General features: G+C 41.5%; 4 protein-coding genes across 4 annotated transcripts; all 4 read right to left on the bottom strand.

The window, feature by feature from the left end:
• Positions 1 to 355: 355 nt before the first annotated feature.
• Positions 356 to 3,833, bottom strand: adgrg3 (adhesion G protein-coupled receptor G3). Its single transcript, XM_084681807.1, has 12 exons — positions 3,708 to 3,833; positions 3,509 to 3,560; positions 3,273 to 3,372; positions 2,886 to 3,017; positions 2,520 to 2,678; positions 2,273 to 2,321; positions 2,034 to 2,125; positions 1,776 to 1,891; positions 1,373 to 1,644; positions 1,049 to 1,145; positions 648 to 949; positions 356 to 536 (listed from the first exon to the last, which is right to left on the bottom strand). The coding sequence occupies exons 1-12, from the start codon at positions 3,799 to 3,801 to the stop codon at positions 424 to 426; spliced, it is 1,578 nt and encodes a 525-aa protein (XP_084537933.1). The 5' UTR covers positions 3,802 to 3,833; the 3' UTR covers positions 356 to 423.
• Positions 3,834 to 5,202: 1,369 nt separating this feature from the next.
• LOC146246878 (adhesion G-protein coupled receptor G2-like) lies at positions 5,203 to 7,648 on the bottom strand. Its single transcript, XM_084682824.1, has 8 exons — positions 7,538 to 7,648; positions 7,352 to 7,391; positions 7,117 to 7,229; positions 6,853 to 6,968; positions 6,379 to 6,647; positions 6,044 to 6,152; positions 5,573 to 5,877; positions 5,203 to 5,318 (listed from the first exon to the last, which is right to left on the bottom strand). The coding sequence occupies exons 1-8, from the start codon at positions 7,646 to 7,648 to the stop codon at positions 5,203 to 5,205; spliced, it is 1,179 nt and encodes a 392-aa protein (XP_084538950.1).
• Positions 7,649 to 11,325: 3,677 nt separating this feature from the next.
• On the bottom strand, positions 11,326 to 17,381 carry LOC146246877 (adhesion G-protein coupled receptor G5-like). The gene is made up of 12 exons (XM_084682689.1): positions 17,003 to 17,381; positions 16,672 to 16,774; positions 16,408 to 16,543; positions 15,826 to 15,948; positions 15,540 to 15,656; positions 15,357 to 15,408; positions 14,511 to 14,605; positions 13,971 to 14,095; positions 13,570 to 13,841; positions 13,351 to 13,453; positions 12,861 to 13,150; positions 11,326 to 11,720 (listed from the first exon to the last, which is right to left on the bottom strand). Exons 2-12 carry the CDS (start codon positions 16,752 to 16,754, stop codon positions 11,620 to 11,622), a joined length of 1,497 nt encoding a protein of 498 aa, XP_084538815.1. The 5' UTR covers positions 16,755 to 16,774; positions 17,003 to 17,381; the 3' UTR covers positions 11,326 to 11,619.
• A 1,514-nt stretch (positions 17,382 to 18,895) lies between these two features.
• On the bottom strand, positions 18,896 to 22,572 carry LOC146246876 (adhesion G-protein coupled receptor G5-like). The gene is made up of 10 exons (XM_084682740.1): positions 22,514 to 22,572; positions 22,301 to 22,423; positions 22,012 to 22,131; positions 21,822 to 21,873; positions 21,584 to 21,678; positions 21,098 to 21,222; positions 20,702 to 20,973; positions 20,487 to 20,589; positions 19,997 to 20,286; positions 18,896 to 19,617 (listed from the first exon to the last, which is right to left on the bottom strand). Exons 1-10 carry the CDS (start codon positions 22,559 to 22,561, stop codon positions 19,526 to 19,528), a joined length of 1,320 nt encoding a protein of 439 aa, XP_084538866.1. The 5' UTR covers positions 22,562 to 22,572; the 3' UTR covers positions 18,896 to 19,525.
• Between the last annotated feature and the right edge of the window lie 2,797 nt (positions 22,573 to 25,369).

Genomic DNA, 25,369 nt, shown 5'->3' with positions numbered 1-25,369 from the left:
TGGGTCTCCCAGTTATACATTACATTTTGTGGCATAGAATAATGTTGTGCCTTGAAACTCACAATTACTTCAACTTTTTCTAAATTAATACATGTATTTCATTTGTATGTATTTTTTTCAATATATTTTTATTTTATTTTACTACTTTGTATTTCCAAGAATACTGCTTGGTTTGTTATTTGGAGGTTATTAATAAAAATAAAAACAAAAAACAATACACTAAAGATTATGGAAGTGATGTAAGAAATACATAATTTACATTTTTTTTAAGACATATTATGAAATCAACAATTAAATATGTTTACTCTGTGTGTTTACCAGTCCAGCTGTTTCTAAAAATAAACACTGTATCCAATTAGCATTTGTGCAGACCTATTTGCATTGTTTATGTAATGTCCCATCAAAAAGGCACTGTGTTGAGTGTCAGTTGAAAGTTGTGGTGTCCATTTTCTGAGTGGAGGGGTCTTTGAATGAAGAATCTTCCCGTGGGTGGGACTTCCTGGTCTGTGCAAGAATCCACAGAAACAAAAATATACCTGAGAAAAGGAGAGGATGAAAAGAGAGGAGAGAACATGAGGTCAGAGGAGAAGAACATGTAGATATACAGACAGCTATATCTTTTACAGTAAACACAGACTGATCCTCACCCTGCATGCTGTTGAACACGGTGAAGAGGTAGTTGCCTGGGAGGGAGAGAGGCCCATAGGTGCAGAAGGCAAGAACCCAGGGGATGCCCAGTACACAGCTGAGCCCCAGCACTGTGGCCCAGTCCTTCCAGAGCTGGGCCCGGCCCTCCTGGTGCCTTACTCCACATCCCCTCTGCCTGGACAGACGCACCAGCACCACCCCCAGCATGGCACAGTTGAAGAGCAACACCAGACCCAGGTATATGATCACCATCAGATAGATTACCATCCCCAGCCAGTCCGCATTACTGCTCAGCCAGCAGCTGCAGGAACAAACACCTCGGTTAACACTGGTGCATCTGTGTCAGTGTGTGTGTGTGTGTGTGGTGTGAGTGAGAATGATGTGTCAGGCCAGGTCTCACATCTCTGTGGCTGAGGTGCTATTGCTGCTTGAGGAGAGGTTGTATTTGCCATAGGCTCCTAGGGATCCATATATCAATACCACTACTGTAGGAACACCTGGAGTGGAGGTGCAGGAAGTGGAAGCATAGGGAAGAGGAGATGAAGAGGGACAAGGACAAGGACAGAAAAGAGGAATGTAGAAAGGGGGAAGAAAGATATAAGTTGTTAGATCTTGTTTGATCACCAAGCAACCCTCTCATTCCAGACGAGCACCAGCTTGATCCCCAATCCAGTGGTCAGCTCATCCTATTCCAGCAGGTATCAGGTGGCAGGGGGCAACTCACCCCATCCCACCAGGCAAAGTTTGAGCATGTATCTTCTGATATAGATGTTGAAAACTCGGACCAGGAGCAGGTAGAGGTGGAAGCCCTCAATGGCCATCCAGGTGAAGGTGGCCAACAGGGAGTAGTGGAGGAGGAGCCCCAAAGCTTCACACACACGCTCCTCAAAGCCCAGCCATGCCCACAGAGACCCAACCAGGAAGAATAGATGCAGACACAGAAGTGCGCAGGTCAACTGCACATTTACGCCCACCGAATGTTCCAAATGTCCCTTCCTGAGGAGGACAGACAGACAGACAGACATATATACATACACAAAGATGGCTCTTCATAAATTCTAAGTTTGAAAATATTTATTTAAAAAATTGTTTCTCTGTGTGTATTTGACATCCTGACCAAACTATACCGTTTGTACGTGTGGATAACTAGGGTCAGGGTTGTGAAGAGGACCGAGATAGTTGAGCCTATATAGGAGATGTAGCTGAGCTGAAGCTCATGGACCGGGTCCACCATCCCAGGGTTCTGATGTGGGGGACATGACAACCACATCATAACATTCACAAGGTGCAAATTCCAGTCATTGTGATGACAATGAAAAATGATCTGTGACATGTCTGGTTTTATTAGGTGTGAGAATTGATGTGTGGCTACGTTGTCAGTTTACCACAAGCACAGCAAAGAAGCTCAGGTGGTCACAGCTGCACACAAACTCTCTGTCACTAAAGGTTGTCTTACAGCCGTGTGTGCTCCAGTCCCCTACACAAACATACACACACAGCACACACACATACACAAACACACACACACACACACACACACACACAAACAGTAAACCTCAGTAATCCAATACATTTTTTACAAGCAAGTATTCAGTAGAATTTATGTGTACATGTTTATTTTCACCTGTTCCATTTTGATGGTCCTTCCAAAAGACACACACACCGTCTGTAATCTGCAGAACAAGTAACACACACCCACACACACACAAAAACACATATAACATTATCACTGAGTTATACCAATCCCCCAACAATCAAATCAACTTGTATTTGTCGTTCTCTTTTTCCAAGCAATGTCACAAAGGGATAAAATCTATCCTGTTATGGTAAATGGACATCAAAAAAATGTGCCTGCCTGTCAGTCTGCTTACCCCATTGAAATGTTTGAAGGTCATATTGACAGGTTGGTCTAGGTTGCTGACAGTATAGTGCCCCACCTTCACAGCCAGGACTGTCTCACCAAGAGCCCCTCTTCCCTGGGGAGACTGGCCCTCAGATCCACCTGCCATGAGCCCAGCTGTGGGACCAAGCTGCAGGTTGGTGAGAGAGAGAGATTAAGACAGATAAAGGGAATAAAAAAGATTTCGATGTTGTACACAGTTAGAGTGTGGTGGGAAAGACAGAGTTACTTTTGTCAGAATATTCAGTGTGAAGGCGGTCATAGTCTACTGAGTCAGTGTCTACTGTATGATGGGAGTCTACAAAGACTACTGAGGGAGTCAGTCTCAGGTACTAACCCTGAAGAGAGAAGAGGGGAGGATGGTTACCACCAGCAGCACTTCTTCAGAGACTCTGCTGAGAGACATGCTCTTCTGCAGCGCCAAGGCTGGGATGTGGACCTTGTGGTATGATGTAGGTTCAACCTCCACCTGGACTCACACACACATATCCCCCCATCCACACACACACACACATCACACACACACACATCACACACACACAAACCACGCACGGAAAGTAGTTAGCAGAATTGGAGCTAAGCTTCTGTGGTCAGCAGTGTATGAAGGGACATTGGAAGGGTGAGTAGAAACCTGTGTGGTTTCCACTGATTTCCTGTCTCTGCAAGAAGTGTGAGTCACACTGCTGAAAATATAGAAGAAGAAGCAGAAGTCTAGATAACTTACCTCTTCAGATGAGTTGACCATACTCCGTTTGAAGTGAGATTGTGAGGTATTAAACCGGGGAGTAAAATGTCTACATGTCAGAATCTTGCCTTCATAGCACCTACCAAAACAGTTCAAATGTACATATAAACATGGTTAGCTTTGTCAAATAGAACACATACTAGTCACAAACATGGAATTGTGATAATATACTTGATGGATAATTACAATTGATAAACAGAGTGTATTTTATTTACCCAGTCCAGTTTTCTTCTTTAAGACATTTATCCAGAACATCTTCACACCTATCTAAATATGTGCAGGAGAAAGAGAGAGAAGAAGAGAGAGAGAGAGAGAGAGAGAGAGAGAGAGAGAGAGAGAGAGAGAGAGAGATAGGAGTTTACAAAGGCATTTACAATCCATCAGTATTTTCATCATGCCATGTTGTCACCTCACCAGAGTTTCCCAGCACTGCAGATACGAAGGTCAGAAAGGTGGTGGAGATGGTGATGATGCCAAAAATGTTTGTATTAAAGCTGCTTCTTCTCATTGTCCTGCTATGGCTGGTCCAACACCAGATGTACTGAGTCACATGCAGTTGAGTTGTTGCATTTCCTGGTTTGGTTCCTCTTATGATAATTTCCACTAGGGTGGTGTCATGAGAAACTTAATGAGTTATTGAAATAGATTCCACAGCGGGTGAACAGGGCCGTTGCTCGGAATCCCAAGCCCCTTGACAAAATATTTGTCACAAAATATTTGTTTTATAACGTTTATCTGTAGCATACACCAAGTATATCATAACTGAATGTTTTTAGTTTAATAGTAACTTAATAAGTAATTAGTTAATTAATTACGGAGGTATATCAGCCCATTGTCTGTTAGCGGTTAATGGTTTTCAATGGGCAAATTCAGATAAAGTTTTACGTTTCAGAAAGCGTGAGGTGTGCTAGCTAACGTGTGTGCCTGGCTGCTACATGATAGCGACTAATGTAGCCTACTGTTGGCTCACCTCTCACGTATTTTACTGTTGTTATCAAAATTCCCAGCATTGACTGTGTTTTCTCTGTACTTTCTTTCTTTTTTGTGCCCCAGAATTATTGCGACAACATTTTCCTGTCACCAGCAATCTAACTGTCACACTGCACAATTGGCCTACTTGAGAATTTGGAAGCAGATTAAAGCAGGTCATTTATTACAGCGGAAAGGACGGGACCCTTGATATTTCGAACTATTTAATTTTAAAAAACGTCAATTATTTTCTATTTTTCCACAAGCGTATTATTTTGTTTTTAAATATTGATATGATTAAAAAAAAATATTAGGCTACATCTGAAAGCCTAGTAGGCCTAATGGGCCCCCTTCAAGCCATGGGCACCGTGAATCATATCCACTTTTCCCCCGACGGCCCTGAGGGTGAAAGACATCGTGTTTCGACTAGTTTCGGGGTATGCAATGAGAATCATTGTGTGCTATATACAATGAGACTCAGGGCAATTTCTGTACAGTTTTGTTTATTTAGAAAGTAAGCCATTTAGTCAAAACAGTGCAGTTCATTGACATTTGACGTCACCATACTGGACTCCACATGTGACTAATCATGTGAGCCTGCATCAAGAGCATTTTAGCAAGGGAAATAATAACCCCTTAACCGAACACCAACTGGACAACATTTCAAGAGTTTCATAACACCAGCATGCTGGCATTCAAACCATTGAAACGAGGAAGTGTTGTATTGCCATACATTTTATGATGGGAAGTGAAAGACACTTTTACACAAGAGTAGACTGGATTAAAACACTACAAAACTATTTTATTTTAGATTGTAGTGCCTTTACAGTATAAAACTTAATTTGCATTTATTTACTTTAATCCAGTGACCAAAAATTGTGCAAGACAAGGTATTGCAAGAGCAAAGAGCACAGTATACAATAGATGTGGGGTCACTTGGTTAATGGTGTGGCTTGTTGGAAGGTGTACTGCTGTCAGTAGTTGAGCTTTTGTTCTCAGCTAATCTCTTTCTCTCCTTTCTGGCTATGGCCCACATCCATAGGAAGATGAAGAAACCTGATGAAAAACAACACAGCTCTGTTGACTTTGGCGATAGTCATCTTATTTTAGCACCACAGACTGTGTGTGTATGTGTGTGTGTGTGTGTGTGAGAGAGAGAGAGATAATGTGAGTGCAAATTTGTTGTAGTGTGTGTGAGTGTACACACTTTTTTCTGGTTGTTGTGAGATTGTGTGGAAGAGTGCCTGTGTGTGTCCACATGGATGTGTACGTGTGTGTGTGTGTGTGTGTGTGACGAGTGGCTGACCTACCCTGCAGAGAGTTGAAGATGCTGAACAGGTAGAGAACGGTGTAGTTGAGGTTCTGTAGACTCAGGAAGGCCAAGCCCCAGGTGGTCCCCAGCAAACAGGACAGACCCAGCACGGTACACACATCTTTGCAGGTAGGAAGATGGTGAGCCCTAGGCTTGTCTCTGGTGCCAGACATGTTGTTGTAATGCCTCAGACTGCATATCCTGAAGGACACAGTGATCAGAACCCCGGAGGAGAAGAGGAACACCATGGAGAAGTAGGCCAGGTTGACACTTAGCAGGAAGGTCTTGTCCTGGATCCAACAGCTGTATGGAAGCAAAGCTTGGTCCCTTACCACCTGAGTACAACACACTTAACAACAGGCTAATAGCCCACGAATAAAATACTACTGAGATATGTTCAAAACAAACTGCGACACTAAATAACTAACACGCTACTTATGTGCTATATAAAACCCTGACTTGTACTTACATGCTGTTAGTCTGGTTAGTGTTTAACATGGCCATCTCAGAGAGACCGTAGAGAAGCGGGTTTCTCGCCGTCACAGCCAGAGAGACCCCCACTATCACACAGGGGACACCTGGACACCGAATCACGTACATGGACACAGACACGATCCCAAGTGTGCAGATTTGTGTGTATGTACAGTACATATGGATGTAAGTTTGGATCTTTCCAAGTTACAAGTCATTTATTGTCATGTGCACATCAATGACAGCAAAGCGGTCATGACAACCTTGGCTCCCTTCCAAGAATGCTCAGAAACATAAATAAGGTATGCATGGCGTGTGCGTGAACTCCCTCACCCCAGCCCAGGATGCTGATCTTGACCATGTAGTGTCTGTAGTAGGTGTTGAACACCTTGACCAGCATCAGGTAGAGGTGCAGGGCTTCCAGAGCCATCCAGGAGAAGCTGCACAGCAGGCTGTAGTGCATGACGGCCGCAATGAGAACGCACACCCAGGCCATGTCCAGGTAGGCACCCCACTCACTCAGCAGGAAGGAGGTGTTGAGCAGGAACAGTGCCCCCGACAAAGACACGTGGATGGAGGCGGAGGTATCTGACTTGCATTGACTGAGAGCAAAGACACACACACACACACAAATGAGAAAGAGACCACAATGTTGGACATTTTGTCTATAAGCTTCACACACACTTGTCACATGCACGCGTTACAGACCACAATGTTGGACATTTTGTCTATAAGCTTCACACACACTTGTCACATGCACGCGTTACGTACACACTATGTCACACAAACACACACACACACACACACCTGTTGAAGGTGTAGAGGAGCACAGAGCACAGTGTGAAGAAGGCAGACAGCCCACAGCCTATGTAACTGATGTAGGACAGAATCTGCCAGTGAACTGGATCTATAGGCCCCGATATCTGGGTGAGGAGTGAGCAATGAAAAACAAGAGAGAAAAGGAGGTAATGAAATTTGCAAAAAGAGAGAGATACACAATATACAACTCTAATCTTAAAAAGTTAAAAATCCAATCTGAGCATCTGTCTACGTATCTGTAGTGAGAGTTACCATCAACACAGCAAAGGGTGTGGCGTGGTCACATCTGCACTCCACCAGGGTCTGGTTCAGCACTCTGGTCAGGTTGGTCTCACAGCCCTCTGTCTTCCAGCCCAACTCTTCACCTAACAGGGAATCATCATCATCATCGTCAACATCTACATTACAGTACCACGCGCATAGAGGATGCTATCTACTGTTGAGCAAGACAATAATTATGACAATAATGTAATCAAGTCATCTTCACCTGTTTCTTGAAAGAAGTGACAGACAGGATACTGGAGCTCCTGTGTGAACACATGACAACATGGAACCGAAGACATCATCCTTTGACAAAAAGCGTTTGCTATCAAAACTGAATGTAAATTTCCCTCACTAAGAAGACACTACAGTATGCATCTGTGCTCACCACTGAAATAGGCAGAGTACTTACTTGGCCAGTATAGGGGAACTGCATCTTGATTGGCTGGGAAAGGTTTGCCAGCTTCTTGCCCCTAGAGAACTCAATCCTGATGGCCGGGCTACTGATGTTCTCAATGGACATCTGACCAGGATGGAAGGATGCAATAATGGATGAATGGAAGGATGGATGGAATAATGAATAGATGTATAGAATGATCTAGAGGTATACAGTATTTTTAGGTGGATGGATGCATGGACAGATATATGGAGGTCAAGTGGGTAGGGTACCTGGAATTGCTGCGAGGAAGGGTAGGTAACCAAGCCCAGACTAATGTTCTCTACTGGGAAATTCTTAATGACCTCAGCTGGAAACCAGGTCTTTGGGATATAACTCTTATTCCCAGGAATGAGCTCCACACAGAAGATACATACATGAAGAAACTCATCATCATCATCATCATCACCATTATTATTATCACCATTGTATTCCTCATTGGGTGTTATTGCCTATAGGCTCCACCTATATTCTCTCTCATATATATATATATAAAAAAATGAAATTGCAATACATAGAAAATGTCGATTTTATAATGTTTGTCTTACGAACATTCCGTTTGACGGTTTAGGCACAATTTAAGTTTTTGTGGAGAAAAGTTAAGCTAACATTTCAAGCTTATAGATATTTTTGGGGGCATATTTTCAGTTTTCAGGTGGTACTACAATTGTGATTCCAACAAATATTTTGCCAGTGACAACGTTATTAAAATAAGTAGGCCTGTGCATAATTATAAAAAATATACAGAAATATTAGTTGTAAAATGTAAGTAAGACCCTTCTGAAATGGATGCAAGTACACCTCACAATTTCCCCCCAAATTGTACCCTCTCAAGTTCTCATTACAATCTGTCCTCGGTGATCCTACCTGGGGAGCATTTATGTTTATCATGCCCTCAGAGTTGGAGGGGAGGTTAGAGATGTTGGTGAAGTGGACCACACACACAGAGAGGTATCTGTTGTTGTAGATAATCGGCCATCCAGAGAAAGGCTCATCCAAAAGGCTTTGTATTAACCTCCTCTCTATACTGGAGTCGTGGAGGAGAAGAGAAGAGGAAAAGAGAGATGGGATGGGAGAATAGATGGAATGGTGGCAGTGGAAGGGGGAGGAGAGGAATGCTAATGTTGCCGCTAAAATAAAATGTAAATCTACTTACTCTAAAAAACATATTTTGAGAGTGATGTTGCTTTTGAACAAGTCTGGACACATGCTCCTGATTGTGAAGATCCTCCAAAGGTTTGTCCAGCTGGAGGGCGAGGGCCTTTTCTGCAACAGTGAGTTGATCGCAGGTGCTTTGCATGGAGTCACATGACACAGGGAGGAACCTGCAGATACAGCAACAAAACAAACTGACAATGTTTGTTCCATGATAAACAAGCCACAAATGCAAATGTGAAAAGTAGAATTATTTTTAAATTATTAAAACATTAAAGGTTTAAATAAAATAGCATGCTTACATATGTTGAATGAAGTTGTTCCATCAGTCATGGAGCTAACATTTGTTTCTACAGAGTCATCATCATCATCATCATCATCATCATCATCATCATCATCATCATCATCATCATCATCATCATCATCATCATCATTTTCATCATCATCATCATCATCATCATCATCATCATCACCATCACCATCACCATCACCATCACCATCAACATTATTATCATGCTTACCTAACATGGGGGCCAATGCCATTTCATTGCAGGTGTCATTTATAAAGTTGCATTCACAGTGGCAGCTGTCATTCCCCAAGATACAAATTAGATCCTGATTTGTACCAGTATCGTTGATGTAGATGTCATGGTTGGTCAGGTTCACAGAGAAGGTTCCTTGAATGCCTTTTAAAATCAGTGGGTCTCCTAATGACCAAACTAAATTAGTCCAGTAACTGTGCTTTGTTTTAATGCTTTAAATCTGTGTGTTTAAATCTGAGGGTTTGTGCATGCATGTGTGTGCAGTGCAGTGCAGTGTGTGGGCTTGCATGTGTGTATGCGTTTGTATGTGTGTGTGTGTGTGTGTGTGTGTAGTGTGGTATGTCTGAGTGAGTGTGTGCAATGTTACCATTAATGTAGATCTGAACCGTAGCCCCAACCAGCAGCAGCAGTAAGTGCAGGGAAGGAACCATAGTCGTGTACAGTGAAATTCTGAAAAAATCAACAACATCAATATCAAAACAAGCTGCACAATGACACCCTGCATATTGCAATTTGCACTATTGTATCGTTCTCTTGCACTCTCAGTTTTTTTTAGGTTAGATTGTAAATTATGACTACTTATATTTTATATTTTATTTTATTCCCCTTAGTATTAGCTAGACCCCCCTTAGTATTAGCTAGACTTTGCTCCTTTTGTATAGTTAGTCCACATATTTAAGTTTCAATATTCCTATATGTTTAATGTATGCACCTCCCTGCCGAAGTAAATTCCTTGTTTGTGCAAACATTCATGGTGAATAAAATCCCTTCTGGTTCTGATTCTGATAAATGTAATGCAATCATGAGTATTGGTGTACAACATCACAAGTCTTCATGAGTCTTTAGAACAGGAGTGTTTAAAACTTATTCTGTATAATTACTGTATTGAAATTGATGTACATTTGGAACAGGCCATTAAGGAATCATACAATCTTCATGCAAATACTTACAGATCTTATGAGGCAGTCTTTTCTATCCAAGTCCTTCTGAGAAGCCAGAGTAGTATGAGCTCCACTCCTGATGCTCTTCCTGCTGACCACCTGCTGACCAACACTCACTGAATGTTGACTGAGTGTTTTCCGGTAGTCAAATAGACACGTTCTCAGCTTGTTTTATTAGTTCACATGATAGAGTCAAACAATGTGTGCTTTATGTCTGATGGAAGGTCAGTGTGTCATAAAATGTGTTTAATGCAAAACTTCTCAATGTGTACGGACATCACCAGGGTGAGATATTCCAGGAGATACTGGACATGTACTTGATCTCACAGTTCAGGAATACAGTATAGTTAATACATGTATTTATGAATGTAAAATTGTGTATGACCAAATCTTTGACACATTTTCGATATACCACTATGATTTCAGTTTTCTAAGATGGGGTCAGTTAGCACCAAGTCACTATTAGTACATTATAATCTGTCATCTCTTTAGTACATCCTATTAGTAAATCATAATCATCATAATCTCTTTATGATGATTCTGATTTTGATCTTGTTTCATGATGTGTTATAGCATACTCACAAGCCACTTTGAATTCATATTGCTTTTGGGAAGTGATGAAATCTAATGCATACTAGCCTGACGTTGTCAGACTCATAATTCTAGTCAGAATATGAGTCTGAAAACTCTCCGTTGGGCTGTGACTATGGGGCGTGTTTCAACCAAACTTGTAAAACAAATGCCTCTACGCTCAATTGGATAGACCTACAACCAATCAGAGCAACGTAATATGTTGTTTGTTGAAAACAAATTCAACCCAAGGGCTCTTTCGTGACGTTGTTGATTACGTTACTGTTGATCATCTGTCCATCATCGTATAAAGCCCGCCCTGGCAATTTCATTGGTCCGGCCAGATCCTGGTTTTATGTAGTTGTTCCCAATACGAGACCCGCCAGACCCAAATTCCCGACCACATTTTTTTTGTGGGCGGGCAGTAAGTTGGGCTGGCAGCCAGGCTAAATGCATACATGAGGTTTCACTACGACATTATAAAGTTGTCATTTTCGGTATTTAGAAAGGTGAAACCTTCTGCACATTTCATGACACAAATTCTTTCATAGTCACCTTTATTCCAGAAGTTGAATAACATAAAATGCATTTTGTATTTTTTTTTACAACAACCAGTCAGTTACAACTTTATTATTCAATAAATGAAATTCATTTTCTCATCAACCTACACACAATATACCATAATGCACAGAGAAAAAGGTTATGTGATATATTTGCACATTTATGGTGACTTACAGTGCCACAGATTTCAGCCCTTGATTTTACTGACATTGAAGATTAGTGTGGAGGGATATGTGTGTGCTGATGTGTGTTTGTGCTCTCTTGTGTCTGTGTATGTGTGACTGTATGTTCAGGTTTTGGTACTGTGAGTGACACTGTGAGTGACACTTCCTGTGCAGCGATTGCTGCTCTTTCCCAAGGATACCAAGATCCACACGCAGATGAAGAACCCTGCATAAAGAGAAAGAGAGTTTATTCTAAAACCAACGTTCCTTTGTTTATTGTAAAATGTTACTGTATTATTTCAGTATATTTGTGTGTTTATGTGTGAATAAATGTGTGTACAGTATTTGCATGTGTATATTTGTGTGTGTGTGTGTGTGTGGGGGGGGGGGGTGAGTATGTTCATGTTATCATGAAATTATCATCCACAAAACTATTTTTGTTTTAGCCCTGCTGTAATGGGTGAACGGAACATGGTCAACCAAGTGTTGATTGTGGCGGGGCAGTCTATTCTCTCTCTAGCATTTGCAGGTGTAGGGCGTAGTAAACAGGGTGTAAGGAGAAGGGTGTAGAGTATAGTATACAGAGTGTAGTGTACAGAGTGTAGTGTACAGAGTGTAGTGTACAGAGTATAGTGTACAGAGTGTAGTGTAATGAGTGCAGTGTACAGAGTGTAGTGTACAGAGCGCAGTGTAATGAGTGTATTGTACAGAGTGTAGTGTACAGAGTGTAGTGTAGAGAGTGTAGTGTACAGAGTGTAGTGTGCAGAGTGCAGTGTAATGAGTGTAGGGGTTGGACCTTGTAGGGAGTTCAGGACACAGAACAGGTAGAGGCCTGGTGTGTGCTGATGTGTGTTTGTGCTCTCTTGCGTCTGTATATATTTGTGTGTCTGTGTGTTCAGGTTTTGGTACTGTGAGTGACACTGTGAGTGACACTTCCTGTGCAGCGATTCCTCATGGATAACAAGAACCAAACGCAGATGAAGAAACCTACATAAAGAGAAAAAGAGTGAGGGTTTCTTCTAAAACCAACATTCCTTTGTTTATTGTAAATGTTTACTGTATTATTTCAGTATATTTGTGAGTTTATGTGTGAATAATTGTATGTGTACAGTATTTGAATGCGTGTAAGTGTGTGTATGTGTGTGTGTGTGGAGGGGGTGAGTATGTTCCTTTCACCATGACCTGGTGAAGGGAACATGGTCAACCACGTGTTGTTTGTGGCGGGGTGTAGGGTGTAGTAAACAGGGTGTGAGGAGAAGGGTGCAGAGTGTAGTGTACAGAGTGTAGTGTACAGAGTGCAGTTTAATGAGTGTAGTGTACAGAGTGTAGTGTGCAGAGTGTAGTGTAATGAGTGTAGGGGTTGGACCTTGTAGGGAGTTCAGGACACAGAACAGGTAGAGGCCTGGTGTTGCCAGTTGACCGAAGGAGAAGAACACCAGACCCCAGGTCACACCCAGCAGACAGCTGATGCCCAAAAGAGTGCAGAGATCCCTTCTGACTCTGCCCCTGGCCACATCAACAGTCCCTCCCTGTGCCACCCTCATAGAGAGGACACGCCTCGCTGCCATCCCCAGGATAGCCAGGTTGAAGAGTAGGACCAGACTGACAAAGCCCACCATGGTCACAACCTTCGCCACCTCATCAGATAGGTAACATCTGGGGAAGAGGGGGTGAGAGTAGGTAGACAGAGAGAGAAAGACAAACGAGGGGTGAAAATTGACATAGAGAAAGAGAGAGATGGAAAGAGGGAGAGAAAAAGAGAGAGAGGGAGAGAGAGAAAGAGAGAGATGGAAAGAGGGAGAGAGAGCACTGTAACAGCACTGCTCAGGGGTTTAAGGGGCGTAGTCCAGTCTTACATTTTGGTAGCCGTGGTGTTGACCTCAGATGATGACAAGGGCACAGGGCCATACGCGTCTCTGTTTATGATGACTACAATGATGACAATGACAGCAGGAAAGCCTGACACACACACACACACACACACACACACATATACACATATTTCATAATCTGATAGAAACATTGTTGTTGTCTGCAAGACACCCCATCCCTCTTGTTATCAGGGGTCAACTCACCCCAACCCACGAGGCAAAGTTTAAGCAGGTATCTGCTGATGTAAATGTTAAAGACTCGGACCAGGAGCAGGTAGAGGTGGAAGCCCTCAATGGCCATCCAGGTGAAGGTGGCCAACAGGGAGTAGTGGAGGAGAAGCCCCACATAGATGCAGGCCCCCGACGAGACCATTGATGACACCTGTTCCATGAGCAGGAAGTGCAAGTTGAGCAGGATCAGTGCCACGGCCAGGTTGATGTGCAGCTTCAGAGACACATCTGCAGGACCAGAGACTCTGGAGAGAAAAAAAAGAAAGAGAGTTGGGAAAAAAGAGAGAAAAAGAGTAGGAAATGAACAGAAAGAATAGTGAGAACTTAAGCCGTGCCCTGTCCGGAACCTGACTTCTACCAGATACCAAACCTACCTTCTAAGCCTCTGTTGGATGTAGAGCCCAACAGTGAACATCAGGAAGAGTAGGGACACACTGCAACCAATCAGAGAGATGTAGCTCAAGGCCACCTCATCATTCATTGCTAATGGAGGGGAGATCTGAGGAGACAATAATAACACACAAACAAACTCACACATTTACACTGGAACAGACACACACACTGGTTCACGGGCTGTCAATATCATTTCATTAAAAAAGACATTGTTTGTTGTGAAATAATTATGTTTGTATAATCTAAATTCTTCAGTACCTTTAGACTAAGGTCATCTTATCATGTAATACTTTTATGAGTGAAGTGAGTGGGCGTTTTTTATTGTTGTATGTTTTGCGTGTTTGTGAGTAGATGTACATTTTTGAATGTGAGTTCATTCATAAGTGTGTGAGTACTGTATGTGTGTTTCTGTGTATGTGTGTGTGTGTTTCTGTGTGTGAGTACAAGATGAGAGCATGTGCATGTCTCTATGTGTGTATGTGTGCGTGTGTGTGTATGTGTATGTTTATGTATTTGTGTACCATGAGCACAGCAAAGTAGCTGAGATGGTTACAGGAGCAGAGCACTCGATCCTGGCCCTGTTCATAGTGGGTGGAACAACCTTCTCTGTAGTAATCTATCAGGACCAGCCACAAAGAAGCCCCATGTTAGACCTCACTTGTTCATCTCACTCAAGAACAGTGTTGGGGGAAGTTACTCAAAAAAGTAATATATTAGTTATTACTTATTATTATTCAGTAAGAGTAGTGTGATTAAGTTATATTATTACTTCCTGTACAAAGTACTATTATTACTTATTATATTACTTTTACTATTACTTTTAGTAGCAAGTAGTGGAAACAGCCATCTCTTATGGTTTAAAGTGAAATTTTCGCAGCTTCCAGCTTAGTTTCTCTGTGGACACTTTCTAGAACTTTGAAGTGCTGTTTTTGGCAGTAGATAATATTTTGTTGGGTTTTTTCCAATATCTTCAAAGAAGGGAAATAGTGTGAATAATTCCACGCCGAAAACGTAACACGTTCTGCGGCCTTGATTGCTGTTGTGTTTGTCTGCAGCGTGAATCAAAGGCAAACAGTAGGCTACTACGCCCAGGAAGTGTCGTTTAGGCAACAATCTGCATTTAAGTCCTTTGTTGAATTTATGCAGTAACTTGGACAAGTAACTCAAGTTACTTAAATAAGTAACTGTAATATTATTACTCAATGTCAAGTAACACTTTATATTACTTTGTTACTCACTTAAGTAATAATATTATGTAACGCGTTACCCCCAACACTGGTAAGGAGCACGCTCACTGACTTCCTCATCTTTAATAATGCTCATAATACTAGTACTAATGCCAAACATTTGATGCTGTGTTTACTTACTGTTGTCAGAAAAATTAAAAAATTGACAGGAAAAGGAAACATTTGTTCCCATCTAAAACACAAACACAGATCAGTAGAATACAGTCAGGTAAAAAAGGCAAATGTGTTGAAAACTGTATGTTAGTTTCGGCCTGTGACTGATAATGTGTCAGCTTGTGACTGATAAAGTGTAGTTGTAGTTACACTTTGGTCTGCAGGGCAGGGTAGAGGAAAAGTTATGTTGACAGGCTCCTGAAGACCTGAGATTGTCTTGTTGCTCACAGTTATACCCACAACCCTATCCTGCAGGACCGCTAGGGGCTGCAAGGAAACCAACACAGTGAATACACATACACATGAAACACACTCACATATTCTAACACACGTGATACACACACAAAGACATACAGACCAATCACACACAGACAAACATGCACATTCACACACACTTCAAGTACAGTAGACACACACATAAAATGAGGCTCATAACCTTGAACACATTGGATGTGATCATGCAGAACACTATGTTGTTTTTCTCCCCATGGACCAGCACCTCTCCTGGTAGCTTCACTTCCAGATTCATGCTGGTCTCGTTAAGACAGTCCGAGGTCACCTGCCACATCACACAACTCAAAACTCATCTTATTGGTTCAGAAGACGAGCAGGAGAGAAGATTCACCTACACAATGCAGGTAAACTGTTTGATCTGCTGCTCAAGTTAAAAGATACTATACGTAGGTTTGCAGCTATGCATCTTAGCAACTACATAATTTGCTAGCTGGGCATAACAAATAGAGACAGTTTATGGCTAATAGTTGTGGACACTGCTCAGTATACTGAGTCAAGTTATTCCACACCAAACTCGACAAAACATGTCTGCATGAACACTGCTTTGTGCATGGGGGCGTTATCAAGCCGACACAGGAACAAGCCTCCACTGAGGCTGAGCAGGTGTCTGTATATTGCACCGTGTCCACATACAAAACCACATGTCTGTTACACATGAAATTATAGGAGAGTCTATACAGTAAGTAAGTTATAGAAAGTGATGAAATAAAGTACAGATACTGACCTCCTCAGAGATGTGAAGTCCTGTGAAGTTCTCATCAGGTTGAAACATTTGAGCCTTCAGATGGCCAACGCTGATGTGTGTAATAGACTGGTTCAGATATGTATTCTCCAGAATCTTCTCTAGGCTTTCCATTGATCTGGAGAACACGAACACACAAATGCACACACACACGGGTGAGCTACACAAGAACTGTGTCATATACCAGTTATAGACAAGTTATATTGTAGAGAAAGTCTTATGTTTTTTTAGTAGGATATTAAATACTCAATGATGGTGCTAATGTTTGCAGAGTCTAACAACTTGTCAACTTTCTTCATATGTTCTGTAGTATTCTCCACAGTATTCATCAGATGACAGTTTTGAGGACCTGGAGGAACAGTATGGTACATTTTAATATTGTATATCATCAATCAGCAGGAATGAGTGGAAAAGAGAGAGAGACAGCCAGAAAGCCAGACAGACAGACAGACAGACAGACAGACAGACAGGAAAACAGCAAAGCGGGCAGACAAAAAGGTAGGTAGTGAGGCAAACAAACCAGCAGTCAGACAGATAATATTTCAGACATTATTGCAGAATATATTCATGTATTTACCTTTTGCTGTTTTTATATTGTTCACTTTTTTCTTACAATCTCCCTTTTTGTTCTTCTTGTCAACTTCCTGTCTTTTTTGCTCATATTCTGGTGGTTTTTGGTTATCTTCATGTTCGTTCTGGTCATCTACCTGTTCGCTATTGTCATCTTGTTTTTTCTGTTCATTTCCCAGTTTTTTCTTGTTGTCTTTTTGTTTGTTCTCATTATCGCCCAGTCTTTTCTCGTTAACTCTCTGTTCATTTTGGTTTGCTCGCTGTTCAACTCCCAAACATACGGCATTGTCATCTCGAGGGTTGTGTTCAGGGTCAGTTGTCAGGCGATCATTACTCGTTCCTTCCAAAAGGCAAAGGATGAGAAGCAGGGTGATGAGCCTGGACTCCATCCTGTCTGGAATGAAAATACACAACAGTGATACAACATCCCCTCTCTGCTCACCTCATACACCTTCATGGTGTCCCCATAGAGATATTTTCATTACAGACACAAACAGACACTTCCAAATGAGTCCCGTATTACAGTAAACATCTCCTTATCACACTTTACGTCTCAACATTACATTTTTTGTAAAAACGTACTGTATATTAAGTAGAAAAAGGCTCAAATAAAGTGTAAAGTATTACAAGTAGAAAGAAAGTTGAATACAAGTAAAAATATCAGAAGTGGAATGTGACTAACAAAGTATAATACGTAAAAGAGACTAATAAAAAAGTGTCAAGAATAAGGCGTAGAAAGTGACTCATATAAATCTGAAAGTATGAGAAGTATAAAGAGACATGCACACCGTGGCATCAAGTGGGAAGTATAAAGTGTAATGTATTTAAAACATTTAAGGAACACATATAAGAAGTCGAATGTGACTTAAATAAATGTAAAGTTTTAGAAGCGTAAAGAGACTAATTTAAAGTATAAATACAGCACTTAAATACACACCTTCTGGAGAGGACAGAACAAAGAGTAGCAGTGAAGCCTTCTGTGGAGCACTGTCTTAGACAATTCCTATCTCACACGAACATAGCATGCAGTGTGAGGTACTAGGTATTAATTCTTAAGAAATCAGAGGAAAACACCCAGTAAAGTCAAAGTAAACTCAGTCCATTTCTAACAGCGATCCTTTCTGCTTTAGCTCAAAATGATCCTAACAATGATGCTTTTAAACAGGTAATGCTGCTTTGCATTATTCTCAAATGTGGTTAATGTCTGGTGTGTGCTGGAACAGTTCAGGTCATGTGAAATAGAATACTTCTCCAAAACAGAGCAACGATAGAATACTTTTTCAAATGGTTCCTTTCCAATTTCCATGTTTGCATAGAAACAAGAAGTAAAAAAAAACTGGTAATATGAGTTCTCTTGAGTTGGATTAAAGGAGAAGTTTTCGTCTTACCACTGACCAATCATAGGGCTTCAGTAATACACAGAGGTCCACAATGATATTTGGGTCATAGTTTTCACCTGTGTTAGGCATGACTACTCTGTTACTCTGTCACTACTGACCACCTGGCCAAAACGATAAATGGGTCGTTTACATCTTCTCACCTGATGCCTGCCCGTACACATTCAATTATTACCCCCCCCCCCCACCCCACTGCAGCCAGGTCATTATGGGGTCCAGCTGTGTGCTCTAAACACATTCCAGCATGTCTGTCTGTTAGTGACTGAGTCTCTCACCTCTCTGGCCTGCCTGCACATGTTAGGCTTGGTCCATCAGCTATATGTTAACAGGCTGGATGCACATGGCCTCAAGACACACATACACAGGTGTGCCAGGCCACACAACAAGGAATCAGGGTGAAGTCATATTCAAGATGCCAATGGGGAGTGTGCACCACTAAGCACATGGTGAAGACCAGTAGGTGGTCATCTATTAGCTAAGTGATTATAGAAGACCATAAACAGTTTATTTAATGCACATTTATTTAACCTATATTCTCTGTACACAATTCCCAAAACAACAAGTGGCAAGTATTACATTTATTATAATCTAACAAATAATAGTATGGTACGCAAACAAAAAAATCAAACGAGAAAAATATTGCAGGACTTGCCTGCACATCTCCCTGCTCGCCTGATGTGACCACCCATCCCACTTTCGATATATATCCCACAATTATTTCAGTTTTCTAAAATGGAGTCAATTAGCACCAAGTCACTATTAGTACATCATCATCTTGTTTCATGGTGTGTCATAGTGTTGTACCCTGAAATCATACTTGATACTTGAATACTTAACCTGCTTTATTCCACAATATTTTTTAACTACAACCAGTTAGTTACAACTTTATTATTCAATGAATGACATTTGTTTTCTTGTCAATCTACACACAATATACCATAATGCAAAGAGAAAAAGGTCATTTGATATATTTTCACCTTTATGGTGACTGAAATTACAAACCCAAACGCTTACAATGCTACCGAGTTCAGCCCTTGATCTTATTGACATTGAAGATTAGTGTGGAGGGGTGTGTGTGTGCTGATGTGTGTTTGTGCTCTCTTGCGTCTGTATATATTTGTGTGTCTGTGTGTTCAGGTTTTGGTACTGTGAGTGACACTGTGAGTGACACTTCCTGTGCAGCGATTCCTCATGGATAACAAGAACCAAACGCAGATGAAGAAACCTACATAAAGAGAAAAAGAGTGAGGGTTTCTTCTAAAACCAACATTCCTTTGTTTATTGTAAATGTTTACTGTATTATTTCAGTATATTTGTGAGTTTATGTGTGAATAATTGTATGTGTACAGTATTTGAATGCGTGTAAGTGTGTGTATGTGTGTGTGTGTGGAGGGGGTGAGTATGTTCCTTTCACCATGACCTGGTGAAGGGAACATGGTCAACCACGTGTTGTTTGTGGCGGGGTGTAGGGTGTAGTAAACAGGGTGTGAGGAGAAGGGTGCAGAGTGTAGTGTACAGAGTGTAGTGTACAGAGTGCAGTTTAATGAGTGTAGTGTACAGAGTGTAGTGTGCAGAGTGTAGTGTAATGAGTGTAGGGGTTGGACCTTGTAGGGAGTTCAGGACACAGAACAGGTAGAGGCCTGGTGTTGCCAGTTGACCGAAGGAGAAGAACACCAGACCCCAGGTCACACCCAGCAGACAGCTGATGCCCAAAAGAGTGCAGAGATCCCTTCTGACTCTGCCCCTGGCCACATCAACAGTCCCTCCCTGTGCCACCCTCATAGAGAGGACACGCCTCGCTGCCATCCCCAGGATAGCCAGGTTGAAGAGTAGGACCAGACTGACAAAGCCCACCGTGGTCACAACCTTCGCCACCTCATCAGATAGGTAACATCTGGGGAAGAGGGGGTGAGAGTAGGTAGACAGAGAGAGAAAGACAAACGAGGGGTGAAAATTGACATAGAGAAAGAGAGAGATGGAAAGAGGGAGAGAAAAAGAGAGAGAGGGAGAGAGAGAAAGAGAGAGATGGAAAGAGGGAGAGAGAGCACTGTAACAGCACTGCTCAGGGGTTTAAGGGGCGTAGTCCAGTCTTACATTTTGGTAGCCGTGGTGTTGACCTCAGATGATGACAAGGGCACAGGGCCATACGCGTCTCTGTTTATGATGACTACAATGATGACAATGACAGCAGGAAAGCCTGACACACACACACACACACACACACATATACACATATTTCATAATCTGATAGAAACATTGTTGTTGTCTGCAAGACACCCCATCCCTCTTGTTATCAGGGGTCAACTCACCCCAACCCACGAGGCAAAGTTTAAGCAGGTATCTGCTGATGTAAATGTTAAAGACTCGGACCAGGAGCAGGTAGAGGTGGAAGCCCTCAATGGCCATCCAGGTGAAGGTGGCCAACAGGGAGTAGTGGAGGAGAAGCCCCACATAGATGCAGGCCCCCGACGAGACCATTGATGACACCTGTTCCATGAGCAGGAAGTGCAAGTTGAGCAGGATCAGTGCCACGGCCAGGTTGATGTGCAGCTTCAGAGACACATCTGCAGGACCAGAGACTCTGGAGAGAAAAAAAAGAAAGAGAGTTGGGAAAAAAGAGAGAAAAATCGTAGGAAATGAACAGAAAGAATAGTGAGAAGCCACGCCCTGTCCGGAACCTGACTTCTACCAGATACCAAACCTACCTTCTAAGCCTCTGTTGGATGTAGAGCCCAACAGTGAACATCAGGAAGAGTAGGGACACACTGCAACCAATCAGAGAGATGTAGCTCAAGGCCATCTCATCATTCATTGCTAATGGAGGGGAGATCTGAGGAGACAATAATAACACACAAACAAACACACACATTTACACTGGAACAGACACACACACTGGTTCACAGGCTGTCAAAATAATTTCATTAAAAAAAGACATTGTTTGTTTGTTGTGAAATGATTATGTTTGTATAATCTAAATTCTTACGTACCTTTTGACTAAGGTCATCTTATCATGTAATACTTTTATGAGTGAAGTGAGTGGGCATTTTTTGTTTTTGTATGTTTTGCGTGTTTGTGAGTATATGTACATTTTTGAATGTGAGTGTGTGTTTCTGTGTGTGAGTACAAGATGAGAGCATGTGTATTTCTGTATGTGTGTGTGTGTGTATGTGTATGTGTATGTATTTGTGTACCATGAGCACAGCAAAGTAGGTGAGATGGTTACAGGAGCAGAGCACTCGATCCTGGCCCTGTTCATAGTGGGTGGAACAACCTTCTCTGTAGTATTCTGTCAGGACCAGCCACAAAGAAGCCCCATGTTAGACCTCACTAGTTCATCTCACTTAGGAGCATGCTCACTAACCTCCTCATCTTTAATAATGCTCATAATACTAGTACTAATGCCAAACATTTGATGCTGTGTTTACTTACTGTTGTCAGAAAAATTAAAAAATTGACAGGAAAGGGAAACATTTGTTCCCATCTAAAACACAAACACAGATCAGTAGAATACAGTCAGGTAAAAAAGGCAAATGTGTTAAAAACTGTATGTTAGTTTCGGCCTGTGACTGATAATGTGTGCTATCCCAAATGTGAAATTGTGAGGAGGAGTTGTAGTTACTTTTTGGTCCACAGGGCAGGGCTGTAGAGGGAATGTTATGTTGACAGGCTCCTGAAGACCTGAGATTGTCTTATTGCTCACAGAAATACCAAAAACCCTACCATACAGGACCGCCAGGGGCTGCAAGGAAACCAACACAGTGAATACACAAACACATGAAACACACTCACATATTCTAACACACGCAATACACACACAAAGACATACAGACCAACCACACACAGACAAACATGCACATTCACACACACTTCAAGTACAGTAGACACACACATAAAATGAGGCTCATAACCTTGAACACATTGGATGTGATCATGCAGAACACTATGTTGTTTTTCTCCCCATGGACCAGCACCTCTCCTGGTAGCTTCACTTCCAGATTCATGCTGGTCTCGTTAAGACAGTCCGAGGTCACCTGCCACATCACACAACTCAAAAGAGTCTGTATAGAGCCTATACAGTAAGTAAGTTATGAAAAGTAATAAAATAAAGTAAAGGTACTGACCTCCTCAGAGATTTTAAGTCCTGTGAAGTTCTCATCAGGTTGAAACATTTGAGCCTTCAGATGGCCTACACTGATGTGTGTAATAGACTGGTTCAGATATGTATTCTCCAGAATCTTCTCTAGGCTTTCGACTGACCTGGAGAACACGAACACACAAATGTACACACACACACACACGCACGCACACACACCCACACACACATACGGGTGAGCTGCACAAGAACTGTGTCATATACCAGTTATAGACAAGTTATATTGTAGAGAAAGTCTTATGTTTGTTTAGTAGGATATTAAATACTCAATGATGGAGCTAATGTTTGCAGAGTCTAACAACTTGTCAACTTTCTTCATATGTTCTGTAGTATTCTCCACAGTATTCATCAAATGACAGTTTTGAGGACCTGGAGGAACAGTATGGTACATTTTAATATTGTATATCATCAATCAGCAGGAATGAGTGGAAAAGAGAGACAGACAGACAAAACAGCAGTCAGACAGACAATATTTCAGACAATATTTCAAAATATATTCATGTTTTTAACTTCTGGTGTATGTGTATATTTCTCTTTATTCCGAACATCTCCCTGTTTGTTATAGTCAGGGTCAGTTGTTGGTAGATAATTACTCATTCCTTCCAAAAGGCAAAGGATGAAAAGCAGGGTGATGAGTTTGGGCTCCATCCTGTTTGGAATGAAAATATGCAAATATTTACAGCTCTCCACTCACCTCATACACTCATACACCTTTATCGTGTCCCCATAGAGATATTTTCATAACAGACACAAACAGACACATCCAAACCAGTCCCGTATTAAAGTAAACATCTCCTTATCACACTTTTACACTTTTAAAGTAAAACGTATATTAAGTAGAAAAAAGCTCAAATAAAGTCTTAAAAGTACAATTTCTTTTTAAATTCAAAGTTAAAATATAGGGGAATGTGACTAATAAAGTATAAAAAGTAAAAGAGACTACTAAAAAAGGGTCAAGAATAAGATGTAGGAAGTGATTCATACAAATCATAAAGTATGAGAAGCATAGAGAGACATGCACACCATGGCATCTAATGGCAACTATAAAGTGCATTGTATAAAAAAAGGAACACAATGTACACATTTAAGAATACAATGATAGAAGTCAAAAGTGACTTAAATAAATGTAAAGTTATATATGTATATATGTAAAGTATAAAAAGATTAACATGAAGTATAAATACAGCACTTAAATACACACCCTCTGGAGAGGGACCAACAAAGAGTAGCAATGAAGCCTTCTGTGGAGCACTGTCTTAGACAATTCCTATTCCTAATTCTTAAGAAATCTGAAGAAAACACCCAGTAAAGTCAAAGTAAGCCCAGTCCATTTCTAACAGCGGTCCTTTCTGCTTTAGCTCAAAATGCTCTTAACAATGATGCTTTTAAACTGGTAATGCTGCTTTGCATTATTCTCAAATGTGGTTAATGTCTGGTGTGTGCTGGGACAGTTCACGTCATCTGAAATAGAATACTTCTCCAAAACAGAGCAACATTTGAACACTCTGTTCAGATGGTTCCTTTCCAATTTCCAATTTCCATGTTAGCATAGAAACAAGAAGTAAAACAACTGCAGGATTTGCCTGCACACCTTTCTGCTCACCTGCTGTGTCCACACATCCCACCCAATCCCACAGTTCAGAAATACAGTATAGTTAATAGATGTATTTATGAATGTAAAAATACTATAGTATTTTTATAGTATAGAGAAAAATGAACAGAAAGAATAGTGAGAAGCCACGCCCTGTCTGGAACCTGACTTCTACCAGATACCAAACCTACCTTCTAAGCCTCTGTTGGATGTAGAGCCCAACAGTGAACATCAGGAAGAGTAGGGACACACTGCAACCAATCAGAGAGATGTAGCTCAAGGCCATCTCATCGTATAGTAAGTATGTAATAGTGTATATTAAGAAGAGAAAGGCTCAAATAAATTGTAAAGCATTACAAGGTCGCCTCTAGGGGATGCCAGAAGGCAGGCTAACGTATTTCAGTAGAGATGCCTGTCCTGCCTGCACCACGACAAGGGCTTGTACCTTAGAAGAAAATGACATCAGTGCCTCCAGTCTTCCTTTTTGGGTCTCAACCACTGACCAATCATAGGGGCTTCAGTAATGCACAGAGGTCCACAATGATATTTGGTTCATAGTTTTCACCTGTGTTAGGCATGACTACTCTGTTACTCTGTCACCACTGACCACCTGGCCGATACAAGGGACGATACAAGGGTCGTTTAGATCTTCTCACCTGATGCCTGCCTGTACACATTCAATTATTACCCCCCCCCCCACCCCACTGCAGCCAGGTCATTATGGGGTCCAGCTGTGTGCTCTAAACACATTCCAGCATGTCTGTCTGTTAGTGACTGAGTCTCTCACCTCTCTGGCCTGCCTGCACATGTTAGGCTTGGTCCATCAGCTATATGTTAACAGGCTGGATGCACATGGCCTCAAGACACACATACACAGGTGTGCCAGGCCACACAACAAGGAATCAGGGTGAAGTCATATTCAAGATGCCAATGGGGAGTGTGCACCACTAAGCACATGGTGAAGACCAGTAGGTGGTCATCTATTAGCTAAGTGATTATAGAGGACCATAAACAGATTATTTTATTACACTTATTTTAAATATATTCTGTATAAAGTGGCAAGTACCACATTTATTTTAATCTAGCAAATAATAGTATGGTACACAAACAAGAAAATCAAACGAGAAAAATATATTTTTAAGGATGACTTTGACAAAGGTGATGATGAGCAGATGAGGTGAGAAGGGATGGATGGATTGAGGGAGTGAGGTAGGGAGGAAGTTGAATTTCCTC

This window comes from Hypomesus nipponensis, chromosome 19 (assembly GCF_054491055.1).
Source record: "Hypomesus nipponensis isolate SF chromosome 19, ASM5449105v1, whole genome shotgun sequence".
Lineage (NCBI taxonomy): Eukaryota > Metazoa > Chordata > Actinopteri > Osmeriformes > Osmeridae > Hypomesus > Hypomesus nipponensis.
The sequence above is the reverse complement of the archived record's forward strand: the minus strand, read 5'-3'. Positions and strand labels throughout refer to the sequence as shown.